Below are 23332 nucleotides of genomic sequence, written 5' to 3'. Positions count from 1 at the left end.
AAAAAAAAAAAAAAAAAAAAAAAAAAAGGAGATAGCAATCTTCCTGCCTCTGCCTGCCAAGCCCTGGGACCCACACCCAGTGACAGATGATGTCTAAGGCACTGTTCTGCCACTCCTCCTGAAACTGTGCCCAGACTTCTAGATTTCCTTCTGTTTAGATGAAGGGATGTTCAGTCTCTGGCTTTAGGGAATGTTTGTTTGTTTGTTTGTTTGTTTGTTTGTTTGTTTGTTTGTTTGTTTGAACCAGGGTTTCTCTGTGTAGCTTTGGCTGTCCTGGAACTATCTCTGTAGACCAGGCTGGCCTCAAGCTCAGAGATCCATTTGCCTCTGTCCTCCAATTGATGGGATTAAAGGCATGGGCCACTAGGCCCAGTTTAGATGAAGTTTTCTTTTGTCTTACAACTCAAAGGCTTTTTTCCTACATAGTAATATTTAACAATACAAAAGCCTCTTCCTCTGTCTCAAACACAGAACATACACAGACCCCCTTCTGTCCTCAGATCATCAGACCACAGGCTGGTCATTCTCAGGAAAGGACCATGCACTTGGCCTCTGGTGTGCCCACCAATGGGACCTGACCTGGGAACTGTTGGTGCCTTCTGAGCTTTGTGCATTATGCTTGTCTCTGGACAATAACAGAGCCAGTCCAGCTGTCCTGTCAGACCCCGGACTACACACCTGTGCTAGGTAGGGAGGAGTAGTACCTAAGATTCAGTTTTGCACTAAATAGCTGCCATGTTGGAGGAGAGATTTCTAGGCATACATGAAGAGAGACACACATAGATAAGGCGACTCATAACCAACCTGACTCTGGGGGCAAAACTGCATGTCCAGAAGGAATATAAAAACTGCTGGCCACGGTGGCACACACCTTTCTTCCTAGCACTTGGGAGGCAGAGGCAGAGGGAGGCCGATCTCTGAGCTTGAGGCCAGCCTGATCAAGTTCCAGAGCAGCCAGGGCTACACAGAAAAACCCTGGCTCAAACAAACAAAAGAAAAGAAAACCAACCAACCTACAGGTTTACTAACTACTATTTGCTGCCTTTCTAAGAGTAAATTTCATGAGCAATAATGTAATCATGTGAACATAACAGGTCATTCATTCATTTATCTCTGTAAACTATTTTGATATTAGCCACAACCTGAATAGAGTTCCCAGTACTATGTGTTAAGGAAAGATGAGGACAAGGCCAATGAGAAGAATCCAGCCTAGAAGCAGCAGCAACATCCTTCTGAGACTGTAAAGGTGGGGCCTGGTGCAAGAATCATATTTCAAAAGATAGAAAGACAGGTTCTACCTCACTCAGGACACCAAAGAACTTCAAGGAGGTGGAAACAAACGTTCCACAGTTCTGATCCAAAGCTTCTGCAATAGGCAGACTGGCCCTATAGTCTCATCTCTGCCCAATCTGTGCTGTGCTGACCACCCCCACCCCACTGTAACTCAGTAAGCCCTGGCAAGCAGCACAGATCACCCCATGAAGACCACTGTTGAGAAACCATTGCAGCAGAGCACCTCAGCTCCGAATCCAAACCTTATGTCAATTAGACTATCTACCTTCTCTTAAACCCAAGTGAGTGGCATGCCTCTTACCTTCCTCAAAGCTGGCAATCTTCTGTTTTACTAGGAAACGGAAGTTTTCAACAGGATTCACACTTCCAACCTAGAACAGACCCACAGGTCACACACTTGCAGGTCACTTCACATTTTGGCAATATCCTACATCTTAATTCCATTCCTGTCGCTGTGGTAAAACGCCGAGCTTCCAGGAGAAAGGGTTTATTTTACTCACAGTTCTGGGTTACAGTCCGTCGTAGCAGGGAAGTCACAGTGGGAGAAGCATGAAGATATCTGTTCATACCACATCCATCACAGGAAAAGAGCAATGAATGAGTGTGTGCATGGTGGTATCCAATCTTCTGAACTGCAGAATCCCCTTCTGGGGCATGGTGCCACCTATGGTGGGCAGGTCTTCCCACCTCTATTAATGTAAGCAAGATAATACTCCACAGACAAGCCCATAGGCCAACCTGGTCTAGATAGTTGCTCACTGTGACTCAATTCCCAGATGATTCTAGATTATGTTGATAGTTAAAACTAACCATCAAACCTTAGGTAAGATAGATGGGTTAAAATAGTAAGTGTGCTCTTAAAGACAAAAAGGAAGACCTTTCTATCATTTTGATTTCCAGGACTCTCTTAAAAGCTAGAAGGTTCAGGGGTGGGCAAGACTGAACTCAGAGCATCCACAGGATAGAAAGAGAAAATCAATTCTTCCAAGTTGTCTTATTTCTACATGGAGCGTGCGTATGTGTATGTATGCACACATGTACACATATAAAAACATGAACTAAAATAAAACCTGGAAAATTCAAGCAGTTACTTGGTTGCTCTGTCTCTTTTCACTTGACTTTCATCATTCAAGGTGACTTGTCTCCAGAAGAGTCAAAAGTACTACAATCCAAGCCACTAGCCAGCCCAACTTGAAGGTTTTATGTGGTAAAGACCACCTGTACATTCGGATACCAAACCAGTTAGGAAAGGGCAGACATGTTGTGTGAGGTCATGCTAAATACATTTCTCCTTAGGATGACATTAGCAGCAGCAGCCAAATGTTTGACCTACTAAACTATAGTTTGCTTGTTTTGTTTGTTTTCCCCACAGGGAGTGGGGGAGGTACTGCTACTGGACCTTTGGCACTGAAATTTTGGTAGAACACATAAAGATGTCCATACAGAACAAATCCTCTGAAAAACCAGATCATATACACAGATCTAAAGCAATACAACTCTTTGTCACACTTTCTGATCTTTAATCCAAATCAGTCTCCACCCTAACCCAGCCTCTGCAGCACTTAGCTCGGAGAGGAGAGGACAAAGGGTTCCCGTGAGTGTCAGTAAACTTTACAAGAGAGTGTACCGCTTCAGCATGGCATCTTGACTTCTCAATACTACAGAAGATGCCCATCACATCCAATCCACTGTTGAGACTTGCAATTGTTCTGAGATATTTCTATTTGACTTTGCTAACAGGGAAAGGCTGCACATAAGAAGGTAATACACTCAGGTTCCAAAAACCTTCTCTTTAAATGAGTCTCTCCACATCAAAGGCAATCTGATTTGGAAAGTCCTAGTCAAATTCTGTTTCGAAGGGGTTTTTGGGGGTTTGTGTTTTTAGATTTATTTTTTAATATTTTTAAATTACACATGTGTAACTTTGTGTGAGCTTGTGCATATAAGTGCAGGTACCAGAGAAAGCCAGAGGAGTTTGTAGCCATGAGCTTTTTTTTGCCCAGCCTCTTTGTTCCTACAATAACAACTCTGAGAGTTAATTATTCATTACAGTGCTTGGGCTTATTCTTTGACTAGTTTATAACTTATATAACCTGTTTATTTTAGTCTGTGTCTGCCATGTGGCCCTCTTCTTGGTTACCTCTCCTGCTTTTCATCCGCTCATCTCCCTGCAGTCCAAGGGAAATCTCCTGTTCCTGACTCTTTCCCTGAATTCTCCCTCTCTCTACCAAACATTCCGCCTTCTAGTTCCTGCCTCAGTTAATACGCCATCAGCTTTTTATTGACAGGCGATGCTTCCACACAGTCCATAAGAGATTCTCTCTGTAAGTGTTGGATTCCCTGGAGCTGGAGATGCAGGAGGCTGTGAGCCACCCCATGTGGGTGCTGGGGACTGAACTTGGGTGCTCTCAACTATCAGAGCCATCTCTGCAGCCTCTGAAGCGTTACATTAGAAGTCAGGAAAGATATACTTACTTCAATTTTATACAATTGGGGAATAAGACTCATATCATTAACTGTCTCCACTTAATCCTATCATCTTGACCCAACAGAAAATGCAAAATGAAGGCATTCTGTGGTCTACATCTTATTCAGAGATCTGCTTACTAGAATCCAACACATGATTCTATATGTCATTCACTATTATTAATTACTTCTGGGAAGAAAGGAAGAACGTGGGATTGGCCTATATGGTTCACATACAGAGAGGACCAGACAGAGTGGTATGTCAGCAGACTCATCAAGCCCAAACCTTGGCCTTCCTGTGGAGGGAGAGAGGGACACTGGAAAAGCTCAGTTTACCTTGGTGATGTTCCCTTCTGCCAGGCTGGAGATGCTGATGTGACCTTCTTCTTTCTCAGTCTTATATTTTTTAGCAGCAGGCCCCTCTTCATGACTAGAGGGGAAAGAAACAGGTGTTTACCCTTTACAACAAAATAAAAATGCAATCGCTAAGATATTGTATGTGAAAAGTACAGCGTTATCTTCGAAGCATCAAAAGTAAAGACGCATAACAGACATTCTATCCAAATAGCGGGTGCCTTCTCTCTGCCCTGGGGCCCTGACAGGAGGCCTTGGAGTAATGTGCGTTTTGCTTTGCAGCAATACAGAAGGCGGCAGCAGCAGCTACATCCAAAGCTGAATGTTAAGTAAGAAGTTCATCTGTCCCTCAGGCGTCTTCTTGGTCCCCATCTCAGAATCCAGAGCTATAGCCTTTCATGTACATGGGTGAGCGCCGTGTTTGAAACCCCATCTTCTCCACTGTACCAATCTCTGTAAAAGCTCTATAAGCTCCTAGCTAAACATGTCAAAACTTACTAGGCAATCACAAGGTAAATATGGGAAAACTGGGGTTTTTTTAAGTTTAAAAAAAAAATTTTAAGCAAACCTTTTAATCTGTTTTCTTATAGCCCTGATTTTATTTGAGCACAGCACTAACAATGTTCACCAGCATCAAGAAAAAGATGGCTCCGAGAAAAGCCATATCTTGCCTCAAGTAACAGGCTGACTTTCCTAACATATTGGCTTCAGAGACATGGGGATGCTAACATAATTAAAGGAGAACTGGAAATTCAACCCAAAGACGCTGCCCATCATCTCTCTCACAGTGAAACACAAAGATAGGAAGAATTTTCTCCCAGAGAAATAGTAGGCCAAGAGCAGCCATCAAGAAACAACTGGTGGGGAAGGGGGGGAACTCTTGCTCTCTTATTCTCTTGCTTCCCCTCTCTCTACCTTCCCTTCCCCTCCCCCTCCACGTGGCCATAGCCGGCATCTACTTCTCTACTCTTCTCCCTCTCTCTGCCTTTCTACAATAAATGCCTTGAAACAAAAAAAAACAAAAAAACCAAAAACAAAATGAAACAAACAAAAAAACAACTGAAATTAGTAATTAAGAAATTTCTAACTAAGGTCTAGCTAGGGCTGGGGAGATGGCTCAGTGAGTAAAGTGCCTTGTATTGCAAGCAGAAGGACCTGAGTTTAATTTCCAGAACCCATGGCAGGGTGAGACAGAGCGAGTGTGTGTGTGTGTGTGTGTGTGTGTGTGTGTGTGTGTGTGTGTGAAAGAGAGAGAGAGAGAGAGAGGGAGGGTGGGGGAATGTGTATTATGGGGGCGGGGTGAGATGGTGGTGTGCTGCAGCCCTAGTGTTTGGGAGGCAGAGATAGGTGGCTCCTTGGAACTGGCTAGCCTAGCCTATGTGGTGAGTTTCAGGCCAGTGAGAGATCCTAGCTCAAGAAAAAAAATTTTTTAAACAAGGATGTCACCAGAAAAAGTTCCCCCTCTGGCCTCTACACATACATATGCATACATACACAAGCATAAACACATATGCACACACATGCATACACACCAAGAAATAATCTATTTTAACTTACAAACTAAAATTAAATATGTCAAAAAAGGACATGATGGTTTAAAATAAGTAACCAGTATCATGGTATGACTAACTGGAGCTAATGAGTCACTTCACCTTGGGGGTGGTGCCGGGATCACACTCAGAATCTTGTGTGTGCCAGGCGCCATTCCCTCTATTAAAGATTTTCAATTCTATATTTCAAAATGTGTTGGCTTTCTGCTCAAATCCCCACCTTCAGACACTGAGTCCATAGAAGAGGGCACCTTTAAAATGAAGCGAAAACTAAACACCATGCCACAACCAGCAAGTGGCTACATTAGCTGAAAAGTAGCAAGAGTTGGGGTTAGCGATTATGAACATAGGGATGGCCGGAGTGCAATTCAGTGAGGGAGCACATGTGTGCAGCCTTGGGTCAACCCCGAATCAAAGGGGATGGGGTGAGGAAAGCAAATGGTTTTGTCAAGATAGGGGGAGGTCGTAGACTTCTGTCTGGCTGCTGGCTTTTTTGTTTGAGTAATGGTCCCATCATCTTAGGTGGCAAGCAGAGGGGGGCACTGAAAGCAAGGCTGATTTGCAGTCTGAGGAATCAGAACCCCTGAAATCACATTCAAAATGTGGAGTGTAAGGGTACTGATCTGGAGAGAGGGTTCTTAGTGTTTATACTGAATGAGTCCATCCCAGACAAGGGGGGGATTAAAGAACTTTAAATAGCAGTGATGTGACCCTACTTTTTAAAACACTCACACACACACACACACACACACACACACACACACACACACAAATCACTTAGGCTAGGGAGATTGCTCAGGGGACAAAGGCACCTGCCACCTCACCTGACAACCTGAGTTTCATCTCCAGGGCCTAGGAGCAAATCAACTCCCACAGGTTGTCCTTGGACCTCCTATGTGTGCTCAGTGTCACTGGCTGGCAGCCCCTGAGTAGCTTAGGGAAAGGGAATCAGGAGGAGGCATCACTAAAAAGCCTAAGGCAAGCCTAGGAAGCAGAGATTCTACTCTNCCCCCCCCCCCGCCCCAGGAGGGGTGAGGCCAAAGGTTAACCTGCTCACCAATGGCGGCTGATGTAATCAATCTTGCCTATGTAATGAAGTTTCCACAAGATCTCAAAGTGGGTTGGAGAGAGGGTTCAGTAGTGAAGAGCACTGACTGCTCTTTCAGAGGACCCAGGTTCAATTCCCAGCACCCACACGGTGGCTCACAACCATCTGTAACTCCAGTTCTGAGGGATCGATGCCTTCTTTTTGACCTCTATGGGCATTGCATGTGTGTGGTGTACATACATGAAAACAAAATATCCATACACATAAATTAATATTTTATTTAACAACAACTCAAAGGTGCACAGTTCAGACAGCTTCTGAGCACGAAAGAGCCTGGATCGTGGTTCACTAGAAGACTCAGACATTTGGATATATTTCTAAACACCTTACTCTATGCACCTCTTCCTCTGTATTTTCCACAACATCAACCAGGAAATGCTGAAAAGGGAAAAAGAAACACAAAACTTGCTGCTGAGGGAGCTGAGCGTTTGGAAAGGATTGAAACCAGGAAGAAGAAAATTAGCCACACACTGTCTCAGTAAGGCAGGCTGAAACAGGAGGCACAGAGCATGCATAAGCAATGCTGGTGGGAAATCCTATTAAGTGCTAAAGGGCCAGACACTAAGTAAGCCAAGCACGGCTAAATTATCTCAGTTAAACTATGCAACAGCCCTCACAAGTCTCTTCTGCCATTGTCTTCTGTAGATGAGCAAACGAAAGGTCATCAAATGTAGGTATCCGTTTTACACGGCACAGCCCAGCCTGCCAACTTCAACTGCCAGTAAGGGGAAATGCCTGGATTTAGATTCAAATCTATTTGACTCCAAAAATCAATGCTATTAGCCACTACATTAACCTGAACTGAAAGGAGCAGATTTGGGGTAAATTTAATACAACTTGGTAAAGCAGCCAGACATGGCAAGTGGAAGAAAGGGCTGAATCCCAAAACCTCAAATTCTCTCAAAACCTGCCATTCTCTCAAATAGGAAGAGGAGAGGTGTTGGAGAGCAGAGTGCTAGGAGACAGACAATGAAGCCATTTCTGTATACACTGAATTTCAGATAAATGCAGGCACCTGAGCCACCCATGGATAGGATGCAGACAGACTGTGTGGCTTTTGAAGCCCCGTACATAAAATGTCACTGGGGCTTGTATTGTAAGGGTAAATGGTATTCTGGCTGAGTGTCTGAGCTCTGGAGTCAGACTGCACACATTTATTAAATCCTTCCTCTAACACTTGCTAAGATCTCAGGCAAGTTGTTCCTTTTCTCCAGTCCTCAGTCTTGTCAGACTTGAGAGAACATCAACAAAGCAATCTACTTCATAGGATGGCCAGAGCATCCAAGCAGATATACGAGGAAGGCTTTCAGCATCATAGTGTGTTCATACAGCTGTCCTGAAGACAAGCGCTATATACAACACCTGTAAGATAAGGTGGGCAGGGAAAAGAAACATCACAGGAGTCTGGCAGGGAGTTTTCAAAGACAAGGAAAAAATCTGGAAGCTTAAGTTAGGGGAGATACAAAGTTTCAAGACAGAAGAATAATTGACAGTGTCAAATGCAGGGAAGAGAAAAGTCTCTGGAGAAAAGGAGAGCAAAGCCGGGCAGTGGTGGCGCACGCCTTTAATCCCAGCACTCGGGAGGCAGAGGCAGGAGGATTTCTGAGTTCGAGGCCAGCCTGGTCTACAGAGTGAGTTCCAGGACAGCCAGGGCTACACAGAGAAACCCTGTCTCATAAAAAAAAACAAAAACAAAAACAAAAACAAAAACAAAACAAAGAGAGAAAAAGAGAGAGAGAGAGCAAGGCTGAAGGCAACTTAAGCAATTCTGTAGTTTGGATCTTCAAAGAGGCAGCCAAGGAGGATATACCAAGAAAAACAGCAATATAGGCTACTCTTCCAGTAGGCCTAGCCTTGAAAGGAAAGACAGTGGTTAGATTAGTAATTAATAACAAGCAGCAATCTGGAGAAGGAGCCTGGAGGGAATGTTTTGTTTTAGATGAAAAAACTGTTAACATGAAGAGGGTGGGGGTACAATGGAAAGAAGACATTAGTGGACCTGGGTAACAGAGAAGACAACAGATGGGAGCTCAGGCCATAGCAATGGTGAAGGGATGAAGGATGAGGTGTCCTGTAGCCACTGTGCTGGAGAGAAGGAAGTAAAGGTGACTGCAAAGCAGGCATGCTCAGACATGAGAGGGTCCATCCACTGGAAGGACCCACTGATGACGCCTAGCTTCTCTATGAAATCATCATGACCATCATTGCCTCTGCTGCCCTTGATGATGTGCTAGGGGCCTGATGAGGAGTGTTAGAAGACTGTTGACAGACAAACGCTGTTCTTAGGATATGACTTGATATCATATCATATGATGTGATGTGATGTTATATGATATGATGACGACACACAGTGTTGGGTTCTAGGTAAGCAGCATGAGTTATCCAATAGTCCTCGTGACACCCCCGAGACAGGTACCCCTGCCATCCCCATCTCACTCATGAGGAAACAGAGGGTAAGCACCTCTACCTCCAGCCACACAGAGCACGGGAGTTAACTCTCACTGGCTGACTCTAGAGTCAAGTCCTGAACATTAGTCACGTGGGGCTGTAGTAGAGTAGCAGGTGCTGAGAGTCAACGGGGAGAGAAGTTTTAGGAAACTTGGAAAAAGCAAGTGTGTGTCATACATGCAGAGCTGGACATCAGATGCCCCAAGTCTCCTGCACCACCTGACCTAGAGATGATACTTTCACTCCAAGGTCTATGCCAACATCAAGGGAAGCAATGCTTTCAGACAATGTAGGCAACACATGCAGTATATCGTGGGACTCCATGCAGGCGCCAGGAGAGCTCTTTCCCTTTGGAAATGAAGACATTACCACTACATGTATTAGGTATCCAACATGTTGAAGATGGATTTGTAGCCATGATATCTCTTGAAAATGAAACTGGTTCTAACTTTCTTCAGTTATTGTTGTGGAGGGGCAAATGCAGTGATATGATCATGGGGAGGTCAAAGGACCACTTCGCCAAGCTGGCTTCTCCACCCACTTTCAGGTAGCCAGGCTTGCAAGGCAAGAATCCTTACCCATTGAACCATCTTGCCTGCCCACAGGTGTATTTAGAGGAAGAATTATCAGAAAGATAAAATTATTCAACCAAAATCCTATCAAGTGACATCTTGCTTTTTACTATGAAACTTCCTCAGCAGATAATTGTCACTCCCAAATCTTAGCTCTTTTCCTGTCTTCTGGAAATCAGTAAACTGGATTCAAGAGTGATCAATAAATACAAAACCACACCTCAGTATTGGCGATCGGTTTTCCCCCTTAGCATAACCTTTGAAGCTAACTGGAGGCTTTCCATTAAAATCGAGGGCTTTATGATCCATGTCAAGGAGACAGAGTCATCGCTGAATAGAGGAGGTGCTAGGTAAATATGTGCTAAATCCATCGCTTCCACAGTTCTTAAAAACTAAGACTTCTGATAATAAAAGGTGGAGAAAAGGAATGTGGGTAAGAGTGTACTCATGAGCTAATTCCCAGGCCCCAGGCAGATCACCTTCGTGTGAATACTCTCACAGGTGCAAAGAACAAGAAAGTGAGCACACCCAGGCTTCCCCAGTGATGAGTGATAGGACTGGAGCTGAAGGTATAATCACTGCAGGGATCAAATCCCAGGGTAACTGCCCTGGGGGCTCTGTGGTTTATCTCTTAACCAGCTCATTTACATTTTAATCAAAGGAAGAGGAAAACACGGTCTATTTCTTTCCCACAGTACCAGAAGGTAATCAAGATCACAAACTGAACTGGAGTTTAATATGGGGACAGAATAGCCGCATGGTTGCAGGGAGACCAGGGCAAGGTGCCACAGGAAGAGAGACACAGACTTCATTGAGTGGCTCACAATTGGATTCAGTGGCGAACAGGAGGAGAAAGATGGAGGTGGGGTGGAATTTGGGGGACAGGCTTCCTGTGTAGAAGAAAGCAGGATAGAATAAAAAGGGCAGTAAAGCTCTCCAGGGTGCGATGGGAGTACATGGAACAGGATCAATCCAGTTTAGTCTGTTTTTTTTTTTTCCTTCAAAATCTCACAAAGGTTGGGGTATTTACCTCTGGGAAGCTATGAAAAATGCAAGGCTTTCTATTCAACTTGTACAATAATTCACTAAACATTGATTTATAGAAACCAATGAAAATTTCTGGAAATTACTCATCCTTTCCCACTGGGTACTTATAAATAATAAGCCTTACTTTGTCAATGAAGATACAGCTGTGGAAAGGAAACCAAAGAAAATGGGCAGGAGGGGGAGGGGGTCATGGTCTGATGCCAAAGCTCAAAATGCAACAGAAAGAAACAAATTATTTTGGCTTAAGAAAAAAATCACCAATAACCAGCTGAATGAATTCTGGAACGTCAATGCCACATACCCAAAGGATTCCTTACAATGGATATTTTCTTCTAGTTTAGTTTTTTATTTATATGGAGATTAATATAGATTCTGAACAAGCTGTGAAGAAGAAAACACTTTCTTAGCCCTCTGCCAGCTTAGCTCATACACCATAGGAAACACATTCCACTCCTTAACCTGTAAAGGCCTCCCAAATGTCATGGGTCAAGCACGTCAGTGACCCACTGACAGAACAGCTAAAGGGCCATGGTGGCTGTGGGTCTCCACCGAAGACCTCACCGACACTTAACCGCCCCCACCCAAGACACACACACAACCTGACACCCAACAGAAACCTCATGACACCCAGCCTGCCCTTCCCATCCCCAGCTCTTTACTTTAGAAAAGGGGCAACTCAAGACCAGCAGGACAACCTGCTGCCAAGCCTGACAGCTTGAATTTGATCCTAGAACCAACATCCAAGTTGTTCTCTGACTTACACATACACATGTGTGTGTGCTCATGAGCACATGCACACACACACACACAAAGACAGAGAGACAGATGGAGAGAGAGAGAGAACTATAGTAAGAACTGTTTTAAAAGAAGGAAACTCAGCCTCAAGTATTCACTTATGTTGCTTAGCCTTCCTATGCATAACTCACAAAAACTTTATGGTTGATACAAAAGCCAATCCAAACCAGAAGACTGAGCCCAGGTGAACATCAGGGCTAGACTATGACTCTGATGGACAGGTGGGAAAGTTTCATATTTCTACACAAGGATTTAGAAGCTGCTCTATTCCCCTCTGTAATCGCAGAGAACCCTGGGCAGCACCATAACTCCAGTAATTCCAGACTCACTGCTGTTCCGGCCCCCACCCCACCCATCCCCTATCCTTCTGCTACAGACCCCAAGGTGACCTCATCAGGTACTTACTTGTCTTGGAAAATGTCCTGAGCAGTCACTTGGTTCTTTTTCTTGATGACTTCTGTTAGAGGGAAAAGGGTCTTTACTTTAGAGAGTGGACTCTCACATTTTGCTTTCATCGCAGTGGGGGGATCCAGCATATCCAAAATGTGCTGCTGAATTGGGGGCAGCCGCTCCTGGAGGTGTAAGGCTCTATGCAGCAGACACTGTAGGCAAAGTACAATGGTGTTAAAAATGCTGAGGCTAACATCAAATATAGCTTTCTGTTTTCTGGTCAGGAACCCTCCATCTCTAACTGGAAGGGCTAGGAGACTCATGCCAAACAGCAGAGACAAATGGGATGGCTCAGAGAACATTGGTCACATCTAAAACCAGCTATAAAAACAGACTAGAGCACAGAAGCAAACCCCTCTGAAAACCTCCTAGAGGAACCCTCATCTTATAAACTACTCAGGGACCACACAAGGCTCCTAAGCCGTAACTCGCCAACTCTCCAAGATTACAGGTTCTTCACAGTAAGTCTTTTCGTTCCCTTCATCACAGGCATGTTCTCTATCATGTGGCTTTAGGAGTCCCTGTGTGATGGGTGAGATGGAGGCCTAAGGGGAGCTGCCCACTCTGAGCCCCAGGACAAAGTCCGGAAAACATGACAATACCCAGCTGCTACAAGCTGCGGCCAGGGAGGGCAGCGCGTGACCCTGTCTCCACATGCCCAGAATCCCCATTGAAACAGACTGAGACCCATGTAAAGAGAGAATGGGAGAGACAGAACATGACAAATGGGGAGAGAGAGAGAAAGAGAGAGAGAGAGAGAGCGAGAGAGAGAGAGAGAGAGAGAGAGACCACTCTTGCCCTGGCCCAGCAGCCCTGGCCTAGTCACCTTCTAACTGGCCACCTCAGCCTCTGTTGACACTACACTGAACCTGAAGTCATCTGAAAACAATCTCATGTTCTAAATGTTTATTCCCCAGCTTATGAATGTGCTTTGGGGAGGCTGTGAGACCTTCAGGAACTGCGGGGGGGTGGGGGTGGGGGGTAAAGCTGGTGACAGCCGGTGACAGGAGGTGGCTCTCTGAAGGTTTCCCAAAGCCCGCTTCTAGAGTGCTGCTTCCAGGTCCACCATAATGTGAACAGCCGCCCTCTGCCTTGTACTATGAGTGAGCTGCTCTGTCCTGCCTTCCCAGCTGTGAGAACCCCTGAAACTGAGCGGAGGGAATTCTTCCCTCCCTTGTTTCCTTCAAGTGCTTTGGAGACACAAAAGTAACTCTTCCCAGTTCCTTACACAACCCAGGAAGCCCTGTAAGACAAAGCCCCACTCCCCGATGGATCATGGCACTGCCACCTGCCTCCTCACTCCCAGCCAAATAAAGATGAGCTCTTCTGGGGTCACTCCTGCCTCTGGGGCCTTGGGTAACACTCCTGTGTCCTCTGCCTGTCCTGGCTCTAATGGAGTTAGCCCCTTTCTATCATGTTGGTCTTTGCTCAATATTAACCTCTCAGAAAGCCTTTCCCTGACACTGCGTACGAAGCAGCCTCTTCACTTGCAAGCTGTTGTCTAGTCATATTCTAACGTTTTCCAATTTTGTGTTTCTCAAGCACTTACTTACAATTGTCTCATCAATTGCTTAGTTCACTTATGTATTATCCCTTCCCCTTGGAAACAGGTATCTTCTCTTGGGTACTGCTGAATTATAAGCACAGAAAATATGCCCAGCATATAGTAAGTATCTGATGATATTGACTGGGGGACTAAATGCTCTTCACTAGGACACTCACTGTTGACAGGGATGCCAGAAAGAAGCACCAAGAGTGGGGAGAGCACCAAGGGAGAGGCAGGTTGTCCACTGTCCAAGTGAGCGGATCAGGCTACTGCCACTCAGTCATCTGTCTGCATCAGTCTAAGTCAGGCCTTGGCAACACTTGTATTTAACAAAAAGGCAGCACTCTAACAGAGGGTCTCAGCCTTCCTGATTGACCCTCATGTTGTTCTGACCTGCTACTCCATAACTGTAATTATGCTACTGTTATGAATCATAATGTAAATATCTGAGATGCAGGATATCTGGTATGTGACCCTGGGAAAGGGTTGACAGAACCAATGGGGTCGAGACCCACAGGTGGAGAGCCGCTGCTCTGACAATAGAGCCAGGTAAGCACCGAGATGCCCTTAAGAAACAATGAAATGACACAGCCCATTGAGGTGTCCCTCCTGCGAAGAAAGCTCTAAGTGGCCCATTTTGTTTATTATTGCCGTGGGTTGAACCCAGGGTCTTGCACAGGCCAGGCACATGTTCTGTCACTAAGCCATGCCCAACCCTACTCCCATGTTTAAACAACTCAAAGAAAAAAAAAAAGGAGCTAAGTAGTTCTTGCCATTTCAAACTATTTCATATCACAACGCATATTATTCTATCCCATGAACTGTTTTCATACAATAAAGAAAATGCTATCTAGAGGTCTGTATCCAAAAAAAAAAAAAAAAAAGATTCTGAGGCTCAACAGAGAATCGCCTAGGAGTCAGTATCCTGCACACTCAACACCACGTGCTCCTCGCTCCAACATCCCCTCAGCACACCAACAGTTCATCCTTCTCCGCAGTACACTTGCTTCTTTTCCGTGTTCGTTTACTTCACCTCCTGCTTTGCTCACCCTTAATTACCCGACTCCCCCTTGAGCTTCATCAGGCCGTGTCAGTGGGTTCTCGTCCGTTCTAGCTATTGATCTTTGAGAAGAACAGCTGATGACGCTGCTTCACTCCATTAACTGATTCCTTTTGTGTGCAAAGCTTTTTAATTTCGTGAGGTTCCATTTGTCAATTGTTGGCCTTATTTCCTGGATGCCTAGCTAGAGTCCTGTTGGGAAAACCCTGTCTACACGCAGAGGTTGAAATGGTTTCCGGACTCTTCCTCTGAATTCTCTCCAGACAAATGGAACTGGCTAACCATGTGGCTTTGCATCATGCCCGTCTCCTGTCAAGCATATTTCTTTTAGATCTCCGTCCAAGGTTTCTACCTCAGAGGAGGGTTCCATAAAATCCACTTCCAAAGATCTCCTCTCCTTGTCTCCACAGTGTTTCCATACAGCAGTTGACCTATGGCTCTGTATCTGTTCCAGCACTCGGGAGGCAGAGGCAGGCAGATCTGTGAGTTCAAAACCAGTCTGGTCTACTTATTGAGTTCCAGACCAGCAAGAGCTAAATAGTGAGACCCCATCTCAAAAAGAAAAAAAAGGAAGGAAGGGGAGAGGGAGTAAAGAAGGGGAAAAGAAAAGAAAAACATAATGGGCTGACCTTTCCTTTCTCACCTGGTACAATCGCTGAAATTCAGGATTTGGAATTTTGGAGGTTGGAAACAAATCTTCAACAATGTCTTCTTCCTCGTTTTTCTTTACCAAGCTCATGGAATCAATCAGATCATCAATAGCGCTCAGCTGTGCCTCTTAAGACAATGATAGCAAAGCAAAGGGAAAAAATAGATTATTTCTATTATTCTCTATCAAGATGCTTTCCACTTCTGAATGCAGTAACACTGGCAGGTTGCACAGCGCCTGCTCTGCCAAAGTATTCCCTAGTTGTGTAAGTACTTGGCCTGACTCTTGATTTTGCTATTAAGACTAGTTGAGGCTGGGCAGTGGTGGCACATGCCTTTAATCTCAGCACTTAGGAAGCAGAAGCAGGCAGAACTCTAGGAGTTTGAAGCCAGCCTGATAAATAGAGTGAGTTCCAGGAACAACCAAGGCTATATAGAGAAACCCTGTCTTAAAAAACAAAGCAAACAAAAACAAAAAATTATCCCCCAGGTTAAATGTAAGCACAAAACAAAGAAGGAGGAGGAAAAGGAGGAGGAGGAAGTACAGGAGGAAGAGGAAGAGGAAGAGGAAGGAGAGGAGGGAAAGGAGGAAGAAGGAGAGGAGGATTTTGCCTGGGGACTGAAGAGATGGCACAGAAGTTAAGAGCACTGACTGCTCTTCTAAAGGACCAGGATTTGATTCCCAGCATCCACAATCAGCTGTAACCCGTCCTGGTCAATCTAACACCATTTTCTGCCCTGTGAGTGCACTAGGTATGCATGATGATATACAGACATACATGCAAGCAAAACACCCATACATCAAAAAATAAATCTCAAAAAAAAAATAGGAGTTGATTAACCAGGCATAGCAGCATACACCTTTAATCTCAGAACTCAACAGGCAGAGGCAAGCAGATCTCTAAAACTTCATGGGCCACGAGGTCTACATAGTGAGTTCCAGGGCAGCCAGGACTACATAGTGAACCCTGGTCTTGAAAAGAAGAAAACAAAACAGAGAGTAACTGCCCTCTTGACTCTTTTCCAGTTCTACCATTCAGCAAACATTTAGCCATGGAATATGATAACAAAAGCAAGAGTATGTTCCAGAAAAATAACTCTGCCATAAAAAATTAAATAATAAAATCACTCCTCTATGGAAATTTAAACAAAATACTTAGTATCCAATGAGCTGGTACTTTCAAAATAGTAATTAGCTAAAGAGAAAAAGCATTTAAACAAACTAACTATTCTAAATGAAGCAAGGCTTTCTGAAGATCCCGAGTGCCCTTCAGCAGAGCCTAGCAGCCTCGCAACAAGAAGACACCACTGACCAGAGCAAGTGAATTCCTTTGTGTTCTGTCAGAGTCGCCCTTTCCTTTCTGCAAAGCTACTGAGTACACTACACACACCTGAGAACATTCCATTTAAGTTCTAAAGTTCCTTGATGGCAGAAACACGACAGTGTCTCTTTGATGTCTCACTTAATACCTAGCAACTGCCCTTCAGTAGAAATCTATCAGGTCAACACACATGGCACAGCCCAGAGCTACGTGGACAGGCAGCAAGTCTTCCCTGGAAAGCTTCTGACTCCCCCACCACGCGTGTGCCTTTCACTTTGAGGGTTCACGTCAGTCTGCAGAGCCATCCAAGTGGAATACTGTTTCTAATGTCAATCGTGGGCTGGTGGCAGGAAGTGTAAGCGGTTTCTAAACAGTACCTTAATGCTTCCGTGTCACAAGATGAAAGTTACTTATCACACGGCACTGTCTGCATGTATGAACCCGCCACAACCATCACCATCATAAGTCATGAACTAGGGCCCACCAGGCAGCCATTGCTTGCACAAGGCAACATTCAGTGAGTCCCCCCCACAGCGCTCTCAGCTGCTCTTTTGCTAGATCACACCAGTGTCATAAACTTCCCCAAAAACATCAACTTGGGAGATTTGCCAATAGATTTAAGAAAATTCATTAAGACATAGGAAATAAGTCAACTGATCAAAAGGTGTTCAACTTTTAGACTCAGTCTGATTCATAAAGATAACTTCTCAACACGTTTGGAATGAGGGCTGGGGTAGCGCTCAGTGATTAGACTGACTGCACAATGTGCATGAGACTCTAAGTTCAATCCCCAATTAATCCTTAGTTAATTAATTAGCAAGGAACCAAGAGGCAGAAACACAACCAACAGCACAGCAACAACTTCTCTCACATTCAGGTCCACAGGTGCCTGTCATGACAGGAAGACACCAGCTCTAGAGAAGAGGACACTACGCCTAGCCCTAAGAATGCAGAGAGAACACCTCATTTTCAAACTCACCATAAAATTCCCTAACCCTACATTGCCACAGATAGTATTAGACTTGTAGCCTAAAGCAATCCATTACCATTAGTTGGATCTCTCTGGATGATATTTAAGCCTCTAGCATCATCTGCTGTTGTTTATTTTTGGTAGTTTTCATTGGGTTTTTTGTTGTTGTTGTTGTTGTTGTTGTTGTTATTTGGTTTTGGTTTTGTACAACTACACAAACGCTGACAAATGGCGAGCTGCCTAGAAGATGGCACCTGTGGCTGTGAGGTCGCTCTGGCACTGACAGCTGGCTGCAGGTGCAACTCCCGGACACTCACAACAAGCCACAGTAAGAACTGAACTGCAGTCATAAACTTCAAAGGAAGAACAAAGAGGACAGAGATGCTGAATAGTGCCACTGTCGCTCCTGCTACATCAAACTACGCACAGGATGCAGAGGCACGTCTGCTCGCTTCCACAGGAGCAAGCTTTCTGCTTACACCTGGAGAGCAGCCATCCAACAAGCTGTTCCTCAGATGCGGAAGGAAGAAGCAGACAGTGTGGCAGGCTAGGAGAACTTGCTTCCTGGCAAAACACCTGCTGAACCACCTTCATCGTGATTGTGAGTGTGTGGTTAGAATCCAAGTACTTCATTCGCCCCATGAGGTCCTGGCCCCAGCTGCAGCTGCAGCTGCAGCCAGGTGATTTCCCAAGAAGAGTCTGTGTGCAGAGCCATCAGTGGGCTAAATGGAATAGACTCACCTGTGGGAGTGCACTTCTTATTGTTCTTCAGCGAGGAAAACATGTATTGCCGCAAGTCTTCCATGAAAGGCAGCTGCACATAAACTAAACACTAATGAGAGAGAAAGGAGTCAACAAGCAGAAACCATCAGATTAATGGAGACACATCCAAGTGGTCCCAGATGCTGCGGAAGCGGCACAGCAGAAATAGTTTGAAACCGTGTGCAAATCTGACTAAAACACGGTAACGTATTTTGCCGCCTAGTAGTGAGTTCACAGTTGCAAACAGTATGGCAGATGCCAGATATAAAAGAAATGCCTCAAAGGAAGGCTGTTAGGTAACCATAAAAGCACAGGACCAAGCAGAACCAATGAGAAAAGCTGGATGGCAGGACATCTGACTGGGAAGTCACCATCCCCACCCTCTCTTACAGCCTGCCGCATGGAGTTCCCAGAGAAATGGGAGAAGAAACAACCTTGACCTGTACCTCAAATAGGAGAGCCTCAAATGGACCAACCTTCACACTGACACAGTGAAGTCACACCCAACCTTTATTCCTGGTCCTTATATGCTAAACTGGAGGCAATTTCTCTTCCCATGTGGCCCTGAAAAGGCCAAGGGGATGGGAACGAAGAGAGAGCCCTGCATTCATCTTCGCTGGTTTAATCAGACCCTCCTTAAAAACATTCAGGAATCACGTTGTTTTCTAGCTGAAACCCTGGCTTGAAGACCAGCAATTCCAACATTATCTGGGAGTTTGCAGGACATTCAGAAAATGGCTCCTACTTAGCCCTACAGAGCTAGAATCCGTATTTTAACAATGTCCTAAAGCACTGTTTAGGATAAAGAGACAGACAGCAATAGTCCAGTATGGAGCACAGCCTAGCAGGCGTGAGGCCCCAGCATGGATGGATTGGATCCCCAGAACCACAAAAGAGATTTTTTTTTCTTTAAAGGAAAGGATGGAAAGGGGCCGGGAAGGTGAGAAGCCTGTAGGTTTACCTCATAGGCGTCCTTAATGTAAGGGAAGGCTACACCAACTTGAGGATTAGATCTTTTGTCATAAGCGTATCGGACGATGGCGACCATGTTTAACTCATCCAAAGCATGAACGAGGGAGGAAAGGGCAACAGCTGCTGCCTGTAAGGGAAAAGAGTGTGTCAACACAGGTCCTGTCACACTGTGAGAGCTCCTCACAGACAAGACCTGACACTCACATGGGGCCCATCTGCCCTCTTCCCGTTGCAGGCTCTCAGTAACAAACACAGATCCCAGGTCCACCTCTCCGCACTCTGACTTCAGAAGTAACCCTCCTCTAATTACTCCATGTGGGTCTCTGCCCCACAAGCTCTTTTCTTCTTCCAACCAGCTCTTAAAAGACTGCTTTCAGCCTTTTCCTTCTTCTCACTCTAAAACTCAGTTTCGGGATTGTTTCGCCCAGTCCCATGAATGGAAGAATCAAAAGTCTTGAAAACTTCCAAAGAGATGGGGAGACAGATTAGTAAGAGTGTTGTCCTTATTAGCTAAGGATCAAAGGTTGAGTCTTCGGCATCCGAGCTTGCATCTCCAGCACCCACATAAACACCCAGGCATGGCTCTGTCTGTAACCCTAACATTGACGGGTAGAGACTGGCGGGCCCAGGGGGCTTGCTGGCCACCCAACCTAGCCAAAAGGACAAGTTTCTTGTCCAGTAAGAGACCCAGTCTCAAGGAAGTGAGAGAGAGAAAGGCTCCCGGTATCTTTTTCTGGCTTCTGCATGTGGGCACACAAATACTGTCCTGTGAGCCAGGCATTGACTGGCAGATCTCTATCTTCCCACACTTACTAGTACCTTTCTCCTCCTGTATCTCTCACTTCCACTACCAGCACCTCCAACTCAACCAAACGATGGCCTCAAAGTCCTTGACCTTCCTCATCCCTCAGCCTGACCCCTATGCTGTCTCTCAAGTACACCACTGCCTCTTCTGTTCAGAGGTGACCCTGCCAGTCTCTTCCACAAACCTCTAACAGTTCTGTTCCAGCATCACAGAGCTGATTGGTGACCAGGGATATATCTTATGCCTTGCTTCCCTGGGTGCTTCTTTCTGCTCACATAATTTCCTTCTAGCACCAACCGCACCCATGTCCTCTAACACATCGCAGATTTGCCTTACTAAGGAAGCTTCACCCTCCACGCTTCCGAGCACTATGGACTTTCCCGTGTCACAGCTAGCTGGCCTGTATCACAGTTAGGTATGTGTGTCCCATCCCTTCATACAAACCTATGGCTTCAATATCCTGCTATCAAAATAGTCTACAGATTTGATAATACATAAATTTCCCCTCATTTCAAGGACGACTTATGTTAAGCCTATTCCTTGCTAGGTGTCACGGCCCTGTCAGAGATTAAAGCAGACTCCCTGAATTCACTGAGCGAAGATATTCTTTACTAGTGGGAATGACAGATGTACAAACTGAGCATGTCTGTTCTAACAGTAAGGCCCATAAGAGAGGACCAGATAAGCAGAGAGTCTGGGAAAGAGACTATTTCTAATTTGCTTGGAATTTGAATGTGTGTCTTTGACAGGACCAGTCAGAATATTTAATGTGAAGGACAATAGATTAATGACTGTTTCTGTATTGTAACAACACTGAGACTGTATCTAACTCCACTGAGTCCCTATTCCTTTCCTCTTACCTCTGCCCTTCTTCTCCACACACAGTGCAAATCAGCACATAAATATGCATATTCTATACATTCATACACACACACACACAAGTAGCCAGAGAAAACATTTTAAGGAGTTAGTCACTGAATCACAGAATATTTTAACTGAAAAACAATAATATTCACCCATTTTAACCACCCCTACAATGCACATGGCTGGTGCTATTGGAGACTCTGCTCAAAACCTTCCGTGGTGGGACTTGAGACAACCTCACAAGAAGGCAATCCAGCTGGAGCTGGTGATCTCTGATGACAGAATAACTCAATCCAGCTGGAGCTGGTGATCTCTGATGNCAGAATAANTCAATCCANCTGGAGCTGGTGATCTCTGATGACAGAATAACTCAATCCAGCTGGAGCTGGTGATCTCTGATGGCAGAATAACTCAATCCACCTGGAGCTGGTGATCTCTGATGACAGAATAACTCATTTGGAGCAAAGCTCCGCGCCCGTCAGGCCCCGCTCAGTTCTCTGGTAGGAAGCACAGATTAATTTCTACTCCCCATGATCCTCCTCAAAATGTCTGAAGACTGCTATTGCATCTGTCACCGTCCTCCTACTCCTGTCTACCCACACAAGTCCGCTGCGTGCATTTTCTACTGGAAGCTCTCATATAGCATACTCTCCCTAGCCTCCTATTTATCTCATAGGCTCCAGTTTGACAATATCAGTTTTTGACTACACTCACAGATACCAAAGAGCCATTAGGAAATGAAAGTGTCTTTTCTTTAAAAACTTCAGTGATATATGACGATTTATTATACAAAATTGAGCCAGATCTGTCACAACTCACAAAAATAGAATCAAAGGACCATAAGAAAGCAGAAATACCCAGGTCACCAATATCTAACCCCAGAATGATCTCAAGTAACCAAGGAGAGACAGCTTGCCCTTTGTTTGGATATACTGACTAACTGTAGAACAGCCAGCTCTAACCTTGGGACTAACTTTACCTAGGAACTTCCACCGCTCACTCATCAGAGCTGACCGAGACCCTAGAGCACTGAAAGTGCCAACAAGGAATCACTCATAAGAGCTGCAGAGGTTTCCTGGTCCTAATAAACCCAAGCCCTCCTCCATCACCCAGCCACACAGACTACCACTGTCATCCCACGGGCCCGAGATACGGTCCTAGTCCTTATTCCAAACACAAGATGCTTCATCAGAAACTTGTGTCTGCACTTTCATTTGACTTTGACAACAGAAGCTAGTTACGTATATGACAAACTTGATTTGCAGCTCAGGTGCCTCAATAAAGCTCTGCAACACAACTCTCAAGAAGTCACCGGGATTTCCTTCGTGGAAAAAAACAACAACAACAACAAAACAAAAATAAACAAACAAAAAAACCAAGTAGGAGTTATGTCCACAGCTGGAGTTCAAAAAGTTTAAAACTATAGTACACACCAGACCAAACCAGCACAGCTTCTAAGGCTGGAGTCAGGAGAACATCACTAGAATTCTCAAGTGTGAAGTCATCTCTGTGTTGTAGTGAACTCACCCCCACCCAGGAGAGGGGAAGGCAAGCGTCTTCTCCCGATGTTAACTGATCTCAGACACTGACATGACCACCTCCTAGGTGAGCAGCCAGCCATGTTCCAGAAGCATGGGAATAAAAGGTCATCAATACCCTCCTCCCACACGGAACGAATCTTCTGCATTGTTCACATTTTCTAATGCAAATACCTTTTAATTTAGAAGCCGGCTTCAGCTGGTTTAACACTCTGTACTGGAGTCAACACACCAACAAAACATTGAGTGCTGACTTAATATTTCAAAAAGAAAATGTGCAGAGAGCAAAGCGTGAGTGTAGGTTGTGAAAGTCAGAGTTGTTAGCCAGGGATAAACAGGCCTGACGACAGAAAACCTTAAGGACGTGGGAGTCCAGGGAAAGCTTCTCCAGGTCCACACACCATATTAATGCTCGGTGTTCATGAGAGACGAACGCCAATCTGGACCAAAACTACTTAACAGCTGACACCTACACCTAAGTCAAGCTGGTCAGGGGTTGCTGTGCAATACTATGACCTCGGGCATTATGCTGAAGCTAAAACAAACTTGTTTATCATCTCTCCATTTTTAGAGTTAAAGGTTGGTGACTTTCCCACAGCTGTTGCAAATACTCATGTCATTTTAAAACCCAAAGGCCAGCCACTGAGGTGATACACACCTTTAACCCCATCACTTGGGAGGCAAAGGCTGATGATTTCCTAGTTCAAGGTCAGCCAATCTGCAAAGCGAGTTCTAGGACAGCCATGGCTACACAGTGAAAGC

The 23332-nt window shown here is 45.0% G+C and overlaps 1 protein-coding gene across 1 annotated transcript in view; it reads right to left on the bottom strand.

Annotated features, from left to right (window-relative positions):
* Xrcc5 (X-ray repair cross complementing 5) overlaps positions 1-23332 on the bottom strand; it is an 87752-nt gene that overhangs the window by 36789 nt on the left and 27631 nt on the right. The window contains exons 11-16 of the mRNA XM_021156574.2: positions 19353-19490; positions 18371-18461; positions 15333-15466; positions 12039-12235; positions 4096-4189; positions 1595-1664 (exon numbers count right to left, since the gene is read on the bottom strand). Coding sequence (XP_021012233.1) covers positions 1595-1664; positions 4096-4189; positions 12039-12235; positions 15333-15466; positions 18371-18461; positions 19353-19490 — 724 coding nt within the window. The remainder of the gene's footprint in view (positions 1-1594; positions 1665-4095; positions 4190-12038; positions 12236-15332; positions 15467-18370; positions 18462-19352; positions 19491-23332) is intronic.

Source organism: Mus caroli, chromosome 1 (assembly GCF_900094665.2).
Source record: "Mus caroli chromosome 1, CAROLI_EIJ_v1.1, whole genome shotgun sequence".
Lineage (NCBI taxonomy): Eukaryota > Metazoa > Chordata > Mammalia > Rodentia > Muridae > Mus > Mus caroli.
The sequence above is the reverse complement of the archived record's forward strand: the minus strand, read 5'-3'. Positions and strand labels throughout refer to the sequence as shown.